We start from the raw sequence: 19,981 nt of genomic DNA on the forward strand, positions 1-19,981 counted from the left end.
CACAACTGGATATGTTTCATAAATGTACTTTGGTTTGTTGTAAAAAAAAAAATTATTCCTAGTAATTTAAATAAAGTTAACTAACACCTAAGTGGAGACCAAACTAATATTTGGCAGCTAAAGGAAGGAGTTAAACTGTCGCTGGAAATGATGACAGAGTTCATCTCTCTTATTTTAGTTCTTCCTATCGTCAAAATCAGTAATTGAAAAGGAACCTTAATTTTCATAGCATTATTAGGCATGGCAAATACCTCTGTGATCATCAGTCCTGTACTCTCAGTTTTGCCTGGTCTGATTATAGTTGTGGTCAAACTTTAATTATCTTTCTGTTTTCATTATGGTCCTGGCCAAGATTACTTCACCTTAGGGGACTGTTGTTACTAAAACGTTTTATTGCTTAGTGATTTTAGTCTTTCTGTAACAAGAACAGTTAGCCCTGGCTGGGTGGCTCGGTTGGTTGGAACATCATTTCATACATCAAAAGGTTGTGGGTTCTATCCCTGGTCAGCACCCATACTGGAGGCAGCCGATCCATTGTTTCTCTCTCACATCACACTCTCTGCCTGTCTGTCTTTCTCTCTCCGTACCTCCCTTCCTCCCTCCCTCAAATTAATAAATGTATCCTCAGGTGAGGGTTAAAAAAGAATAATTAAATCTTTTTTTGTTGCATATCGGGTAGGTTGCAAGTGAGGCATCTGGACACCTGAAGCATTAGATGTGTATTGTAGTAATCTTAGCTTTTGAGTAACTTAATTTGAAAAGTTACTATAAAAACCATAGTTTTCCTGTATATTATTATGGCAGCTTAGCCATTATTATGTCAAAGTTTTAAAAGCACTCAAATGTCAGAGTTAGCAACAATGCTGTCATCACCGCAGATTTCAAGGCACTTCGATATGCGGTAGCTCATGCCTGAGTAAGTGTAGGTGGTGGGTTTAGAGCCACTGTGCCGTGTTGGGTTCTGCTTCTGCCTTAGCAGCCCGGAGCTGCCGCCAGTCTGAGGCTGCATCCCCTGCCCCAGCCTTTCCTACACTGGAGAGGCCGAGAGACTGGTGGCCTCCAGCCCAAGGAATGTGCTTGCGTAAGTCACAGCCAGCAGCCTTAACATCCAGTGGCCTTGGAGTTTGTAAAACAGGTTCATTTACATTTAACCTCTAAGGTGGGTTTCATTTCTAGATCATACGAGAGTGATGTCTGGGGTTTCACCCCTACAATTTTTTTCAACATTGTCTTTAATAATAGTATAAATGAAAGCCTAAATATAGGATGGATGAACAATTTTTTTTTAAATATATTTTATTGATTTTTTTACAGAGAGGAAGGGAGAGAGATAGAGAGTTAGAAACATCGATGAGAGAGAAACATCGATCAGCTGCCTCCTGCACATCTCCCACTGGGGATGTGCCCGCAACCCAGGTACATGCCCTTGACCGGAATCGAACCTGGGACCTTTCATTCCGCAAACCGACGCTCTATCCACTGAGCCAAACCGGTTTTGGCGAAAATTTTAAAATGATTATAGTGTCGAAGTCTAGATGAAAATAAAAGATAATTCCTTACATTTCCCATTATAAGTTCTAAATTCCATCCTATCTAATAAAAGAGAAAGATGGTAATTGGCGTATGACCGCTACCCTTCCCATTGGCTAATCAGGGAGATATGCAAATTAACTGCCAGCCAAGATGGCGGCCAGCAGCCAGGCAACTGATGGGAACAGGGAGGCTTGCTTGCTTGCTTCAGTGACGGAGGACTCCAACGTTCCCCGCCTGACTTGCCGGCCTCTCAGCTGCAACTCTAAGCAACTATGTTGCAAATATAGAAGCTAAAAAACCCCCAGAAACCTGCTTTACTCAGCCGGGCTTCAGCCAGCCGGACTGCAACATTGTATCAAATACAGTAGGTAAACAAAGGCCAGAAACCTGTTTTCAGCAGCCGAGGCCTCAGAGCTAAAGCTGGCCCAGAATAAAAAAGAAAAAAAGGAGCGGTTGGGAGCTTCAGTCACCTGTCAGCCTGAAAACGGCCCTCAGCCCCTCAGCCAGACTGGCCAGGCACCCCAGTGGGGACTCCCACCCTGATCCAGCACACCCTTCAGGGCAAACCAGCCAGCCCCCACCCGTGCACCAGGCCTCTATTCCATATAGTAAAAGGGTAATATGCCTCCCGGCACCGGGATCAGCTTGACAGGGGGCAGCGCCCAAACCCCCTGATCGCCCTGCGGCTCTGTGTGTGACAGGATGCAGTGCCCTAACCCTCTGATCGGCCCTGCTCTGTATGTGACAGGGTGCAGCGCCCCAACCCCCTGATCGGCCCTGCTCTGTGGGTGATAGAAGTAGAAGGCGGTGCCCCAACCCCCCCCCCCCCCATGGGCCCTGCTCTGTGTGTGACGGGGCAGAGCCATAACCTCCCCATCGGCCCTGCCCTGAGTGTGACAGTGGCAGCGCCCCAACCCCCCTGATGGGCCCTGCTCTTTGAGTGACAGTGGGGAGCTCCTCAACTCCTTGATCAGCCCTGCTCTGTGCATGACAGGGGGCAACGCCCCAACCCCCTGATCCGCCCTTCTCTGTGTGTGACAGAGGGCGCTGCCCCAACTCCCCTATTGGCCCTACTCTGTGTGTGACAGGGGGGAGTTCCTCAACCCCCTGATCGGCCCTGCTCTGTGCGTGACGGGGACCTCCCCAACCCCCTGATCAACCCTGCTCTGTGTGTGACATGGTACGGAGCCCCAACCCCCCTGATGGGCCCTGCCCTGTGCATGACAGGGGGCAACACCCCAACCCCCCAATCGGCCCTACCCTGAGCGTGACAGGGGGTGGCATCGCAACCTCCCGATCTGCCCTGTTCTGTGCATGACAGGGGGCGGCGCCCCAACTCCCCAATCGGCCCTGCTCTGAGCCAAACCAGGGGCTGCACCTAGGGATTGGGCCTGCCCTCTGCCACCCGGGAGCAGGCCTAAGCCAGCAGGTCGTTATCTCCCAAGGAGTCCCAGACTGCGAGAGGGCACAGGCCGGGCTGAGGGACCCCCCTCCCCCCCCCCCCCCCCGAGTGCACAAATATTTGTGCACCGGGCCTCTAGTATTATATAAATTCCTTTAGCATTTAAAGCTGTACCTTAGAGATAGATAATATGCCCCTATCCCATGTGTTCTTGTTTATGGATACAGACGAGCACACCATTTCCACTTACGTTAAAAGCAATTGGATCAGATCAGTCTTTCATTGGATTATTTATGTCTTTTGATTTCTTAATTAGTTTGTGCTCAGTCTAAATATATTAATGATTAATTTTTAAGTATTTATTGAAAAATTCATATGAAAGTTTATTTTGTTGAAAGACTGTTGTTCATTTGTCAAGGTTATCAATTCAGATAGGTTATCAAGGTTGCAACTTAGAGAAAACCCAATGCAAGGTGACTTCTATGAAGGGCATTTGTTGGGGTGTGTAATTGGAAGGCCAGCCATGGGCCACGCATGAGGGTTGATTGAGTTAGCAAACCCACGGTGCTGCCAGGGTTTAGGCTGTCTTCTTTCTACCCTGCTTCTCACCTTCCTCTCCTGACAACAGGATGGCTGCCAGCCAGTCCCAGACTTAACTGATTTCTCACTCATGGCCAGCAGTCTTTCAGAAGCTCACCCAGAAAACCTTTCCTTAGTTGAGGGGTGTGCCCATGCCTTGAACCACCAACTATGGCTGGGATGGGATTGTTTTGAGTCACTTCCCCTCAAGTAGGGGGCTGTGGGAGGAGGTACAGAAACCCCAGTCAGAACTGGGTGGTTATCTAGAGGAGGAGGAAGTGGATGGAGCGCGCCATGCAGGTTGAAGTGGCTTGGACTTAGTTTATAAAGTGCGCTTTGTTTCATTGATTTTTACTTTTGTCTCTAGGGTCTGCGACAACAACCAAACGGACAGGCATTCCAGCTCCTCGAGAACTTTCGGCAACTATCTCAAGAGAGAGAACTGTGCCACGTGGTCCCATCAACCCAAAGAAATCGGTGTCTAGTCCAACTTCTTCCAGCACACCCACCCCTACCAAGCACCAGAGGACCACTTCCACAAGACCCAGGCCAGAGAATGAAGGGGGAGAAAAGGCTGTGCTCGAGTCCCAAGTTCGGGAGCTTTTGGCAGAGGCCAAAGCAAAAGATAGTGAAATTAACAGGCTTCGAAGTGAACTAAAGAAATGCAGAGAGAAAAGGACTCTGAACACTGCAGGAACCGACACTTTGGACCCAAAGATGGATGGAACATCAGTCTCAGCAGGTGACTCTGAACCGTTGATACAAGCTCTTGAGGAGAAGAACAAGAATTTCCAGAAAGAGCTTGCTGATCTAGAGGAAGAAAACCGGGCCTTGAAAGAGAAACTGCGTTATTTTGAGCATTCACCAAATTCAGAAGCGGGGTCCAGTCACACTGCTGATAGCAGCTGTCCCACATCGCTCACCCAAGAGTCAAGCTTCGGAAGCCCGACTGGGAATCAGGTGTCAGGTGAAGTAGATGAATATAAAAAACACGCCCCCCAAAACGTATTACGGACGTCGGGCTCTTCAAGCAGCGATGTTACCAAAGCTTCTTTGTCACCGGATGCCTCCGATTTTGAGCACATCACAGCAGACACCCCCTCTCGGCCCCTGTCTTCCACGAGCAACCCCTTTAAGAGTTCGAAGTGTTCTACCACTGGGAGTTCCCCTAACAACGCGAGTGAACTGTCCCTGGCTTCCCTTACGGAGAAGATACAAAAGATGGAAGAAAACCATCATAGCACAGCAGAAGAACTGCAGGCTACTTTACAGGAATTATCAGACCAGCAACAAATGGTGCAGGAATTAACAGCTGAAAATGAGAAGCTGGTGGATGAGAAGACGATTTTGGAAACTTCCTTTCATCAGCATCGGGAGAGGGCAGAGCAGCTCAGTCATGAGAATGAGAAGCTGATAAATCTCCTACAAGAGCGAGTGAAGAAGGAGGAGCCCGGCACGCAAGAAGGAAAGGTCCTGGAGCTGGAGCAGAAGTGCACGGAAATCCTGGAGCAGGGCCGCTGCGAACGGGAGAAACTGCTCAGCATTCAGCAGCAGCTGACCTGCAGCCTGCGGAAGGCCGAGGAGGAAAATCAAGGGGCTGTAGAGATGATCCAACACCTGAAGGAAGAGAAGGAAAAACTGAATGGGCTTCTAGAACTGGAACGGCAGAACAGTAGTGTGATGGCCCAAACTCTGGAAGAGTGTACAGTTACCTTGGAAGGGCTGAAGATTGAAAATGGGTCTTTGAAGGCTTATTTGGAGAATGAGAAGCAAAAAGCTATAGAGACCAGTTCTATGGGGCAGACGGCAGAGGGCTGTGAAATTCAAGAAATGTTGAAAGTAGCTCGAGCTGAGAAAGACCAGCTGGAACTGTCTTGCACTGAGCTCAAACAAGAATTACTAAAGGCACATGGTGAAATTAAACATGTTTCAAGTCTACTAGCCAAGGTAAGGCGATACCTCTTTATCAGTGTTTGCTCATCCTTATTAACATTTCCCTCCTTGATCTTTAAGTTCAAAGAGCACAGAGAATCTTTTGCTTAGTCATGTTCATTCTGTTAGATTCCAGACAGGTTGGAAATACAAAAATGAAACACCCCCAGTTTCTGACTATAGGCAGTTCCATGTGGTGGGGATGTAGTGAATCAAATCCATCAGTGTGGTGCAGGGATAAAGGACAGCCCAGAGTCGTGTGCCAAGGAGGAACACCTAGGATATGTGGGGTAAAGGAGGGTAGTGCAGGAGGACTTTTTGAAAGAAGTGACAGTAAGCTGAGTCTTGAAGAATGAGTGAGAGTGTCTGGCCAGTGTGGCTCAGTGGTTGAGCATCGACCCATGAACCAAGAGGTCACTGGTTCAGTTTTCGGTCAGGGCACATGCCTGCATTGTGTTGCAGGCAAAATCCCCAGTAAGGGGTGTGCAGGAGGCAGCTGATCAATGATTCTCCTCATCGATGTTTCCATGTCTCTATCCCATGCCTTTTCTCTCTCTCTAAAAATCAATAAAAACAAAAACAACAAAGAAGAATGAGTGAGAGTTATCCAGGTCTGTCAGCATGCCTGGGATGCTTGCAACAGAAAATTAAAGTCACCCCAAATTTCCCCACCAAGTAATAATATAACCAGTATTTTGGTATTTTCTTGATATATGTTATGTGTTTTTCCCATAAGTTAAAATTTTTTTTGAAGAATCACCTTGTACACATTGTTAACTTTTAAAAATTTAACATTTTCTGAGCATATTGTCATTATCATTCTTTGATACATTATTTTAAAGACCAGATAGTATTCTATGCTGTAAATATTTTGTATGTGCTTTACTAGTGGCCTGTTGTTGAATGTTTGTGTTCTTTTCCAGTCTTTTGACACTGTAAATACATATTTTATATCTCTCATTATTTCCTTAGGAAAAATTCCTGGACAGTGACTTCCTGTTTCCGAGTATGACCCTTTTAAAACCTTTCAATACATTTAGCCAGATCGCCCTGCAGACACATGACCCAGCCTGTCCCCCCTGCAGATCAGGAGAGTGCTTGTTCCCCGCACCTTGCCAACAGTTGACATCAAGTTGGTGTCACATAGAGTTTCTTTTATGTGTATCAAGACCCCCAGGTGTGTGCCTTTGTGCTGTCCTGTGTGTACAGGGACACTATCTGTAGTTGCAGTGAAGCTGTAACTGGTACTAGTCCTTCCGCCCTTTTCTGTTACCGTCGGAAAGTAAAACCCAGTCCTCCTAGGCACATTGACAGCTTATTTAATCCACCAGCAGCCACAGATTCTAATGATGAGGCAGAAGGGACTAGGGACACTTGTGGCACAAAACTGTAATGAAGGATAGAAAGTGCTGACGGGGAGGAGGAAAGCCTGTGTCCTCGCGACTTGGCTAACGGTTAATTTTGTGGCCTGGGCAGGCCCCTTTCCATTATACAGTGTTGATGGGAAGGGTGATAGTGGAAGGATTCTGGCCTTGTTCCTTATTTAAAGGGAGTGCTTTCAACATTTTGTCATTAAGGATGTCTGTTGGGGCATTTGCTGTATACCTTTTATTGAGTTATGCAAGTGTTTGACTAAGAAAGTTTTGTGTTTTTTTTTTAAAAGGATGGATATTGAATTTTTCTACATCTACTGTAGATCTTATGCATTTGTAAGATCTCTGCTGTAGATCTTGGACATCTGCTATGATCTTATAGTTTTTCTGTAATCAAAATGTTTTTTCTTTAATTTGTTAAGGAGGTGTGAATAATAATAACAGATTTTCTTTTTTTTTTTTTAATCCTCACCTGAGGATATGTTTTCAAATTGATTTTTAGAGCGAGAGAAAGGGAAAGAAGAGAGAAAAAGAGAGAGAGAGAGGTGAGAGAGAAACATCAATCAGTTGCCTCCCATTCGTGCCCCAAACGGGGATTGAACCCACAACGTAGGTATTCGCCCTGAGCAGGAATTGAACCTTCCACCTTTTGGTGTAGAGTATGATGCTCCAACCAACTGACCCACACGGCCAGGACTAGAATAACAGATTTTCTAATGTAGTCTAGTGTTAAATCATCTTTGCACAGCTGGGTTCAATTCTGATTCTTCAGTTCTCAATGGCTCCACTTGATTTTTTACATAGAACTTTCAGCTATAACTCCAGGTGACTGTCCTATTAGTCACCATTAGACTGTTTGGTGATGAGCAGCTTTTACCCTGGAGCGCTGTGTTTATCCACTGCAATTCTCAAGAAGGTGAATACTCTGAGAAAGGAGCAAATTAAACCTATTTACAAAGAGGAAGAAAGACAATGCCAAGCCGTCCCATAATCTAATAGACTTAGTAAATCTGTATATATTTCCAGTTTAGTGACTCAGCTATTGTTCGGAGAGCCTCTGAAAAGCCTTAAAACGTACTTTTTGCCTCCCAGTACGGTTGGGTCTGAAATTTGTATGAATCCTCATACAAAATTCATAAAATATTTAAAATAATTGTGTGAATGTTTTGTAGGCTTTCTCTTGCTCTCATTGCTAATATTGCCATTCTTTTCAGTTTTCCTGATACCCACATGTACAACATGCCTTTGTACACCTTTGAGGAGGGGCCAATTCCACAGAATCCTGAGGTCTGAACCTCCCAGCCAGCCAGCAGCATGTAGTGGCCTGGGATTATTGTTTCTCCAGACTCTAATGCAATTAGGGTTACATTTTTTAGCTTTCAAGTTTTCAGTCCTTTATGGTCTTGATTTCAAGTTAGAGAATTTTTACAAGACTTGAAACCTAGAAGTTTTAAAAGAAAATACTGATTTTTCACCCCTCTGCCCTGAGATTGAAAGCTTATCGGTGGTATAGCCTTAGAAATTTAGTTCTTTCTACAGAAACTCAGTGTCTCTTCCAGAGGAGTAAGGAGATTACACACTTGCTGTGGGCGGTCAGGGAAAACTAGAGGTGAAGTGATCATTACCTAATTGTAAGAACTACTAGATCCGTACTATAAGTTATAACAGTTTAGGTTTACTACATGCATCCTTTATTGAGTCTGAATCTCAGCATAAAATGCTTAAAGAACTATGAAGATTTCCCAGTTAGGTAGTTGCTTCGTGAAAGAAATAGTTTTTCCTTATACTTAGGGATGTGGTTTAATGGTAATTTTACAGATGAAAAGATGGTAAGAATTTGGAAAAGGAAGTCATTAGGTGAATGAATGGATATCCTGTATAATAAAAGGTTAATATGCAAATTGTCCCCTCAACCAGGAGTTCGACTAGGAGTTAGACCAGGGGGCAGGGCCGGCCAGCCAACCCCTTATGGCTCCTTCCCCCTGGCTGGCCCCACCCATGATTGGCCCTTTGCTTCCCTGACCCCTTCCCCATTCTTCACTTGCCTGGTCCTATCTTAAGCTTTAGGTCTCAACTATAGTGTCACTGCTTTAGAGAGGTCTTCAACTCTGTGGGTCATTGTCTCATGGTCTGAACAGCCAACATGTCTGCGTCAGCTCGGATCACTTGTGTGAAGCCCCTTACCCATCCCCATCCCCCCAGAGGAGTCCAGAGTGTTGATGAATCTCTTTGGTAGGGTTGAGGGGAACTTAGGGATCACTTTCCTATGAATCATGGACTGGATACTATTGGAAAAGTTGGTTAAGATTGAGTTGTTTAAGCTGAAAACCTGAACATTTCAGTTATCTTCAGTTGAGACACTTCCCCCCATTCTCTCCAGTCCATTTGGCTGACAATCATATGTCAGCTCCTGGTGAAACAGCCTATGACTTCATGCTGGGAAGAAAGCATGTAAGAAACGTGTAAATAGAGCCTGTTTTCCTGCTCTCCCACGCAAGTCAAGAGAAGGCACGTTGAGGCAGCTTAGGGAAGGCCTGCAGGCTCCTCTCCTGGAAGCCTTCGAGGTGGGCAGTTGCCCCAGGAAATGTCCCAGGCCTCAGCCTGAAGTCTGCTGTGCAGCAGGAGCTAAAGCTTAAGAAGAATCAACTCTACAACCAGAACGCCCGTTCCTCCTTTATTAGGTCAGCTGTGCCATCACGTGGCCCAGAATACATGGCAGTCACGTGTTGGCACGACTGTTGGATCGCCCCTCTGGTAGGGCTCTACTCTTGAACCCAGGTGAAGAGGGACGGGAGCTCAACCTGAGGGTTCGACAGTGAGAGATCGATGTTTGAGTAAGGGTGGGCTTGCTAGTAGGACCAGAATCACAGAACCTGTGCTCCAATTCCCTGGACTTCCATGTAGCTCATAAGGCAGGGAGGGGCCTGCTTCCCCACATGGACCCAATGTCACCTCTCCCCTTCTGGGTTTCCATGGCTGACCCCCTTTCCTTCTGAGGGCCCTAGTTTTCTTTTTACAAATATTAATACCTTCCGTGAAGTCAGACCTGAATACCATTCTCTTTCTTTAACGTGTGGGACTTGTCTCTGAAGCCTGGTGTCAGCCTAGCATTTATCCCTCCTGGGTGAGCACTGAGGGTCTCCTAGAGAATTCCCAAAGTATGATATAGATTTTTGCCCTCTTGGAGATGTCCATAGCCATTTTTCTTTTTCCGTAACAAAAGTGTATACTAAACTAGCAGATCCTCCTCGCCCTGGCATAGCAGCATTACAAAACAAATAGTTCAAGTTTAGGCCAGAATGAAACAGGGCTCTCCATCAGCAGTATCTCTTCAGAACAGTGCCAGGAATTAAGCAGGAGTTTTGGAGTAGCCAAGTTAGATGTAAAACAAACACGAGAAAAATAACACACATTCTTACTCACAGTAAAGTTACTCAGGCAATCATTCCAAGATTATTTACTTTCATATTATATATAATTTTAACATCGTGACTTCTTCCATATATAAGGTATTTAATAAATACTTGTAGAATGAATAAATGAATGAATGTCAGAAACTTGCAACAGAATTAGGAGAGAGGCTGCTTTAATTATATCCATATGTTAAAAAAAATGATATTTATCATCATCCTATATAATAAAAGGCTAATATGCAAATCGAACGAATTGCAGAATGATCAGTCACTATGACGCACACTGACCACCAAGGGGCAGATGCTCAATGAGGAGCTGCCCCCTGGTGGTCAATGTGCTCTAACAGGGGAGTGCCATGCAGCCAGAATCCCTGAGCCAGGCTCATAGCTGGTGAGTGCAGCAGTGGTGGCGGGAGCCTCACCCGCCTCCGTGGCAGTGCTAAGGATGTCTGACTGCCAGCTTCCTTAGGGGGAGCGGGCTTAAACCATCATTCAAACATCCCCCCGAGGGCTCCCGAACTGCCAGAGGGCACAGGCTGGGCTGAGGGACCCCCCCCAAGTGCACGAATTTCATGCACCGGGCCACTAGTATTTTAATAATAACAGCTAATATTTTAGTGCTCTATATGTGCTAAGCACTCTTAGAGCCTTTGGATCATTTAATTTTATAATTTCATGATATAGATACTGTCATTATCTTAATTTTTTTCAGTTCAGAAAACTGAGGCTGAGAATAAGTTATTAGGCTAATTAACTGACAAAGCCTAGAATTCAAGTTAGGTCTGACCCCAAACTCTTGCTTTTTTTTTTTTTTTTTACTACAGTTTACATTCATTATTATTCTATATTAGTTTCAGGTGTACAGCATACTGATTCAACAATCATGTACTTTACAGAGTGGTCCCCCAGTATTTCAAGTACCCACCTGGTCCCATGCACAGTTAGTACAATATTATTATTATTTTTAATGTAAGCCCAATAAAAATATTTTTTATTTTTTATTAAATCTTTATTGTTGAAATTATTACATATGTCCTCTTTTTTCCCCCCATAGACCCTTTCTAATCCACCTCCATCCCCCACCCCAGGCCTTCACCACCCTATTGCTGTGCCCATGGATTATGCATATATGCATACAAGGTGTTTGGTTGACCTCTTCCCACCCACCCACCTCTGCCATCGCTCCTAGATTCCATAGTCTATTCTATGCTTCTATGTCTGTGGATCTATTTTTTTCATCAGTTTATTTTGTTACTTAGATTCCACATATAAGTGAGATCATGTGATACTTGTCTTTCTCTGACTGACTTAATTTTACTTAGCATGATACCCTCCAGGTCCCGCCATGTTGTCTCAAAGGGTAGGAGATGCTTCTTTTTTTACAGCTGCATAGTATTCCATGGTGTAAATGTACCACAGCCTTTTTATTCACTCATCTAATGATGAGTACATGGGCTGTTTCCAGGTCTTAGCTATTGTAAATTGTGCTGCTATGAACACAGGGGTGCATACATTCTTTCTGATTGGTGTTTCGGGTCTCTTAGGATATATTCCTAGAAGTGGGATCACTGGGCCAAATGGCAGTTCCATATTTAATTTTTTGGGAAAACTCCATACTGTTTTCCATAAGGGCTGCACCAGCCTGCATTCCCACCAGCAATGTACTAGGGTTCCCTTTTCTCCACATCCTTGCCATCTCTTGTTATTTATTGATTTGCTGATGGTAGCCATTCTGACAGGTGTGAAGTGACACCTCATTGTCGTTTTAATTTGCATCTCGCTGATGATCAGTGACTTTTAGCATTTTTTCATGTTTCTTGGCCATCTCTTTGGAGAAGTGTCTATTTAGGTCCTTTGTGCATTTTTAAATTGGATTGTTTGTCTTCCTTTTGTTAAGTTGTTTGAGTTCCTTATATATTTTGGATATTAACACTTTATTAGATGTATCATTGCCAAATATATTCTCCCACGCAGTGGGCTCCCTTTTCGTTTTGTTGATGGTTTCTTTTGCTGTGCAGAAGCTTTTCATTTTGATGTAATCTCATTTATTTATTTTCTCCTCAGTTTCCTTTGTCCTAGGAGATGTATCTGTAAACATATTGCTATGAGAGATCTAAGATTTTGCTGCCTATAGTTTCTTCTAGGATTTTTATGGTTTCATGACTTATATTTACATCTTTTATCCATTTTGAGTTTATTCTTGTGTATGGTGTAAGTTGGTGGTCTAGTTAAAATTTTTTCCACGTATCTGTCCAATTTTCCCAACACCATTTACTGAAGAGACTGTCTTGACTCCACTTCTTGCCTCCTTTATCAAATATTAATTGAGCGTAATGTCTTGGGTTGATTTCTGGGGTCTCTATTATGTTCCATTGATCTATATGCCTGTTCTTGTGCCAGTACCAGGCTGTTTTGATTACAGTGGATTTGTAGTATAACTTGATATCTGGTATTGTGATTCCTCCAACCTTGTTCTTTCTCAAGATTGCTGCGGCTATTTGGGGTCTTTTATGGTTTCATATAAGTTTTTGGAGTATTTGTTCTAGCACGTACAAATATACCAAATATGCAGTTGGCATCTTAATAGGGATTGCATTGAATCTGTAGATTGCCTTGGTAGTATGGACATTTTAAGGATGTTAGTTCTACCAATCCATGAACACGGTTTATTCTTCCATTTGTTTATATCTTCTTCTATCTCTTTTTCTCAATGTCCTGTAGTTTTCTGAGTACAAGTCACTTACCTCCTTAGTTAAGTTTATTCCTAAGTATCTTAATTTTTTTTTTTTTTTTTGCAATGGTAAATGGGATTGTTTGTTTAGTTTTTCTTTTTGAGAATTCATTATTGGTGCATAAAAATGCCATCAAGTCTTTCTTTGACTGGCTTATTTCACTTAGCATAATGCTTTCCAGGTCCATCCATGCAGTTCTAAATGGTAAGGTTTCATTCTTTTTATGGCTGAGTAATATTCAGTTGCATAAATGCACCAAGTTTTTTTTGTCCACTAATCTACTGATGGGCACTTGGGGTGCTTCCAAATCTTGGCTATTGTAAATAACACTGCAATGAACATAGGGATGCATATATTCTTCGAATTAGAGTTTTGGGTTTCTTTGGATATGTTCCCAGAAATTAATTGATGGGTCATTAGGCAGTTCCATTTTTGAATTTTTTTTGGAACATCCATACTGTTTTCCACAGTGGCTGCTCCAATCCATATTCTCACCAACATTGCACGAGGGTTCCCTTTTCTTCACACCCTTGCTAACACTTGTTGTTTGTTGATTTATTGATGATCACCATTCTGACAGGTGTGAGGTGATATCTCATTGTGGTTTTAATTTGCATCTCTCTGACAATTAGTGACGTTGAATATCTTTTCATATGTCTGTTGGCCATCTGTATGTCCTCTTTGGAGAAGTGTTTATTCAGGTTGTCTTCCCATTTCTTAATTGGATTGTTGTTGTTGTTTTTGGTGTAGAGTTGTATTAGGTCCTTATAAATTTTGGATACTCATATGACTTTTTCATAAACTTTATGTATTAACCTCTTATTAGATGCCAATGAGTCAAGTAGATTGTCCTTTCGCTTTGATGATGGTTGCTTTGTTGTGCAAAACTCTTTTAAATTTGATGTAGTTTCATTTGTTTATTCCTTCTTTTATTTCTCTTGCTGGAGGAGATATATCAGAAAAAATATTGCTGCAAGAAATGTTGGAGATTTTTCTGCCTATGTTTTCTTCCAGGATTTTTATGGTTTCAGGTCTTACATTAAAGTCTTAAATCCTTTGAGTTCATTCTTGTATATGGTGTAAGAAGCTGGTCTAGTTTCATTTTATTTTATGTATCTGTCCAATTTTCCCAACACCACTTATTGAATAGGTTGTCTTTGTATCTTCGTGCCTCCTTTCTCATATATTAATTGTCCATATAGTTGTGGATTTATTTCTGGGCTCTCTGTTATGTTCTGTTGATCTGTATGTCTGTTTTTATTCCAGTACCATGTTGTTTTGATTATTATGGCCTTATAGTATACTAGAGGCCCGGTGCATGAAATTCGTGCAGGGGGGGGGGGCTGTCCCTCAGCCCGGCCTGCAACCTCTCCAATCCTGGACACCCTCAGGAGATGTCAGACTCGCAATCCGGGACCGCTGACTCCTAACTGCTCACCAGCCTGCCTGCCTGCCTGATTGCCCCTAACCATTCTGCCTGCTTGCCTGATTTCCTCTAACTGCTCTCCCCTGCTGGCCTGATCACCCCTAATTGCTCCCCTGCTGGCCTGATCACCACTAACTGTCTCTGCCTCGGCCCCCACCACCGTGGCTTTGTCCAGAAGGACAACCGGAAGATGTCTGGTCGACCCGATCTAATTAGCATATTACCCTTTTATTAGTATAGATTAGTCAGCTCAGCCAGCTATAACAAAATATCATAAATTTCTGTGGCTTAAACAACAGAAATATATTTTCCTCACAGTTCTGGAGCCTGGAATTTGGGGACAGGGTACCAGCACAGCATCGTCCCATACACCAAAAAGTGGTGGATTGATTGCTAGTCAGGGCACATGCCCAGGTTGCAGATTTAATACCCAGTCCAGTGAGTGCAGGAAACAGCAGAACAATGTTTCTCTCTCTCTATCTTCTTCTCTCTGAGATCAATTAAAATCAATGGTAAATAATGTTCTCTAAGTATGGTTTTAACAGGAAAGACATTAGTGATCTATGAAGTGAAAAACTCATTATAACACATATATGCAGCATAACCCCATTTAAAAAACATATTTATTGATTTCAGAGGAAGGGAGAAGGAGAGATAGATAGAAACATCAATGATGAGGATCATTGATCAGCTGCCTCCTGCACACCCCTACTGAGGATCAAGCCCAAAATTTGACCAGGAATCATATCGTGACCTCCTGGTTCATAGATTGATGCTCAACCACTGAGCCCCACCAGCCGGGCCCCATTTTTATCAATACCAGGCACATGAGGTACATTGGCAAGATCTCACTCCTAGACAAAAGTCTGAAATTGCCCAAACTCCTTTGCAGCTAGGTTTCTGGATGTGAATTCGTTTCTGCCGATTGGATGTGCTTGCACAATATTTTGAAGGCAGAAGTGGGGCAGAGGCATCTTCCCACAGTTTGGGCTGTTTGCTGCTGGTGATCATGTTTGCAGAGATGTGGAGGTTTTCTGCAGTAGAATCCAGGCTGTGCGCAGGCAGTTGTGGCAGAGGCAGTGCCCAGTGACACTTGCAGTTTCCTGATTCCCGGGTCACAGCTGTGCAGAGTGTCCTAGAATTCAGTTGTGGCTGAAGGGGCAGCTCCTCCTGCTGGGCAGGGAGTCTTTCCTGGGGGCCCAGCCTAGTACCCACTCCTCCAGCTTTCCAACGATTTCCCAAGCACCAGTTCCCTGTGCCAAATTCTTTCCTGCCTAAAATAGCTAAGATCTAAAACATTTTGGATCCTCTATTTTCAACGAAAACAATGCTGCATAGGGCCAGGTCTGAGAAGTGGGTGAGGTGTTGCAAAAGGCTCCCTTCTTTGAGTCTCAGCTTCCTCTTCTGTAGAATCCAGACCAAAGATTATCTGTGGCAGCTGTGTTTCCCAAAGATGGCCACAACATTTCCTATGCCTCCTGTGGCCTTGCCACTTCCTCTCTCTTGAAGTGGGGCTGACCTCTGAATTCCAAGGCCAAGGCCGAAAAGGCGTGGGACTGCAGCCCTGCCCACTCCACCAGGGTTTCCAGCTCCGGCCCTGCCCAAGCTACTTGGGGCTCTGTCTGGAGCAGGGCCTTGCTATCCTGGCTCACTTCCCCTCCGTCTGCAACCCAGCACCTCGCTGCACATCATGGCCCACCTGCTAGTGCTGCTGGGCCCAGTGGGTGGGGTAAGAGCCCACGTCGGGCCTTGCACCTCCTGGCTCCTGTGTGCTGCTGCCCCCTGCCCCCCGCCCCCCGCGGGCCCCTATTCCTGCCGCTGTTCCGACCAGGGCCAGACGCCCAGGTGCTGTGCGCAGCCCGCGGGGACTGCTGGGGCCACCAGGAAAGCCTCCCCACTCCATCCCTGACTCCAGCGCCCTGATCCTGGGTCCACTTGTGCAAAAGGAGAGCTTTGCCCACGCAGCTGCCCGAGACTGAGACGGAGCAACTCCAGGGTCCCCGGACCCCAGATTCCTGCCGCCAAGTTGGTCGGCCAGCTGGCCCCATCCTGATTGGGGTGTTGGGGGCGATTGGCCCGGATCAGGCTGGTTCTCTGGCCACAGTGGGTGTCATAGCGACTGGTTGTTAGATCGTTATGGTCATGATGGCGTTGGTCACTGGCTTTTTATATATATAGATAATTGTTCTGTTCAGATTTTTTGTTTCTTCTTGATTCAGTTTTGAAAGTTTGTATGTTTCTAGGAATTTATTCATTTCTTCCAGATTGTCCTAATTAGTTCGCATATAATTGTCCATAGTAATTTCTTATAATTCATTGTATTTCTAAAGTGTCAGTTGTCTTCCTTTTTTTTTTTTTTTAATCCTCATCCGATGATATTTTTTCATTGATTTTTTTTAGAGAGAGTAGAAGAGAGAGGGAAAGACAGAGAGAAACACCAATGTGAGAGAAACACATCGATTGGTTGCCTCCTGCATATGCCCCGACCAGGACCCAGGCCAGGGAGGAGCCTACAGCCAAGGTGTGTGCCCTTGACCGGAATTGAACCCAGGACCCTGTGTTTCACAGGCCAGTGCTCTATCTACTGAGCCAAATTGGCTAGGGCATCTGTTTCATTTTTGATTTTATTTATTTGGGTCCTCTTTTTTTCTTGATGAGTCTGGTTAAAGGTTTATGAATTTTATTTCTTTTCACAGAACCAGCTCATGATATCACTGATCTTTTGACTTGTGTGTCAGACTCCATTTTGTTTACTTTCTCTCTGATATATATTATTTCCTTCATTCTATTCACTTTGGGCTTTGTTGTTTTTTTTCTAGTTCCCTTTGGTATAAGGGTAGATTATTTATTTGAGATTGTTTTTGTTTCTTGAAGTTGGCCTGTATTGCTATGAATTTTTCTCTTAGGACTGCGTTCACTGTGTCCCATAGATTTTGTGTTGTTATGTTTTCTTTTTCATTTGTCTCAAGGTATCTTTTGTTTATTTTTCCCTTTATCTCCTTGTTTACCCTTTTATTGTTTAGTAACATGTTATTTAGCCTCCATGTGTTTGTGGGTTTTTTGTTTTGTTTTGTTTTGGTTTTTTGGTATAGTAAAACCTTGATAAAAAGGCTAATTCTAGCGAGGAGGTGTCTGTTAAAACCAAAAGATATACTAAAGTTAGTTTTCCAAATGTGTATGTTAAAAATTGGCAAATTAGTTTATTTACTTGTTTTTACTTATGTAAACACATTTGTGTAATTAAAATCAAATATGTATTTAATTTCACAGAAAAGTTTCCTATATTACTGTAATTTTAAATTTATACTGAATAGGTCTAGTAAATGTGTGCATTCATCAGTCACTGCAAGTAAACAAATGCCCACAGCTGGGGTGTGGCTTAGCACACATCAGAACATGGCCAGCACATGTTAAAACTGCTGCAGAAAATAATGCCACGTGACAACAGAGCCAATTTTCGTAGTGCATGATGCGGTATGTTCACATGTTAATCGTTCACCAAACATTGTTTACAAGTGGTAACTCTTGGATTTAAATATGTAGACTGTAGTTGTAGATTATGTAATATTTATTTATGTCAGTGAAATACTAGTTTTTTCCAACATATGGCCTATTCGCTAAAACATATGAAAAATAACAGTGAATTAATAACAAAAAATAACCTGTTAATTTGATTGTAAGCAAATCGTGGTTTAAAACCATTTTAAAATGAATATAGAGTTAATTTTCACATATGACATATGGACTGGAAATTTTGTCTGCTAAATCCAAAGTCCGTTAAATTGAGGTCCACAGAATCGAGGGTTTACTGTAATTGATTTCTAATTTCATACCACTGTGGTTGGAGAAGATGCTCGGTATGATTTCATTCTTCTTAAATTTATTGAGACTTGTTTTGTGGCCTAATACATGGTCTCTCCTGGAAAATATTCCACGTGCACTTGAAAAGAATGTGTATGTACTGCTGCTTTGGGGTGAAACGCTCTGAAAATATCATCTGGTCTAGTGTTTTGTGTAAGGCAGCTATTTCCTGGTTTATTTTTTTCGTGTGACATCAATCTATCCATTAATGTCAGTAGGTTATTAAAATCCCCTACTATGATATTACTGCCACTCTCTCCCTTTATGTTCATTAAGATTTATTTTATCTATTTAGATGCTTGTATGTTGGGTGTATAAATGTTTACAAAGGTTATATCCTGTTGTTGGATTGATCCCTTTGTCATTATGTAATGTCCTTTGTTTCTTATTACAGCCTTTGTTTTAAAGTCTATTTTGTCTGATGTTATTGCTACCACAGGATTTTTTTTTTTCATTTCCATTTGCATCAAATATCTTTTCCCATCTCTTTACTTTCAATCTGTGTTAATCTTTTTTGGGGGGTGAGTCTCTTATAGATAGCATATACACTGAGTGGCCAGATTATTATGACCACCTGATGTTTGTAGGCAAATTAGCTATAATTTCCTGCTGAAGTTGCTAGAGGGCCAGACCATTATAAATAGGGAAGCAGGTTGATTACCACGACAGAATTGATTTTTTTCAGAAAATATGGGTAAACAAGGTGATTTAACAGCCTTTGAACGTGGGATGCATACACACACACACACACACACACACACACACATATACACACGCACACACTGGGTCGCCAGATTATTATGACCAACCCATCAGTACTTCGTTGGGCCACCTTTTACCTTCAGTACTGCAGTGATTCTTCTTGGCATTGACTCCACGAGATGTTGAAAGGTGATGCGAGGAATCTGACACCATGCCTGATGAATAGCACTGTCCAGTTCTGTGAGATTTGATGGTTGTGGAACCAGCTGCCTGATGGCTCTTTTAACTTCGTCCCACAAATGCTCAACTGGATTGAGATCTGGTGATTGTGGGGGCCACCTAAGCAAGGTAAAGTCTCCCTCATGTTCTTGAAACCTCTCCTGCATAATACGAGCACCGTAGCATGGCGCATTGTCTTGTTGGAAGAAGCCATCTCCATTGGGATACACCATCAACATGATAGGATGAACCTGATCAGCAACGATACTTAGGTATGTTGTGCTATTCAGACATTGTTCCACACGAATTAAAGGGCCCAAATCATGCCAGGAAAACATGCCCCAAACCATAACACTGCCCCCACCAGCTTGAAGGGTTGTACTCATGCATGTGGGGTGCATGCTTTCATGCTGTTTCCGCCAAAGTTTCACTCTGCCATCTGCATGATGCAACTGGAAACTTTTTCCAATGCTCGACTGTCCAATCCTTGTATTCCTGCGCGAATTGAAGATGTTTTATCTTGGTAACTGCAGACAGCAAAGGTGTTCGAACAGGCCTTCGACTTCCATATCCCATACGATGCAGTGTACAGCTAATTTGCCTACAAATGTCAGGTGGTCATAATAATCTGGCCACTCAGTATATATATATATATATTAACATTCAAAGGCTGTTAAATCATGTTGTTTACTCATATCTTCAGAAAAAAACCACTTCTTCTGTTGTGGTAAACAACCACCTTTCCCTATTTATAATGGTCTGGCCCTCTAGCAACTTCAGCGCGAAATTATAGCTAATTTGCCTACAAA

The 19,981-nt window shown here is 43.3% G+C and overlaps 1 protein-coding gene across 7 annotated transcripts in view; it reads left to right on the top strand.

The window, feature by feature from the left end:
• The window catches only part of SPECC1 (sperm antigen with calponin homology and coiled-coil domains 1), a 184,632-nt gene that overhangs the window by 74,097 nt on the left and 90,554 nt on the right, over positions 1-19,981 (top strand). For all 7 annotated transcript variants that reach the window (XM_059668459.1, XM_059668460.1, XM_059668462.1 and 4 more), the window contains one exon: positions 3,882-5,461. In XM_059668459.1, coding sequence (XP_059524442.1) covers positions 3,882-5,461 — 1,580 coding nt within the window. The remainder of the gene's footprint in view (positions 1-3,881; positions 5,462-19,981) is intronic.

The sequence above is a fragment of the Myotis daubentonii genome, chromosome 16, assembly GCF_963259705.1.
Source record: "Myotis daubentonii chromosome 16, mMyoDau2.1, whole genome shotgun sequence".
Taxonomy (NCBI): Eukaryota; Metazoa; Chordata; class Mammalia; order Chiroptera; family Vespertilionidae; genus Myotis; species Myotis daubentonii.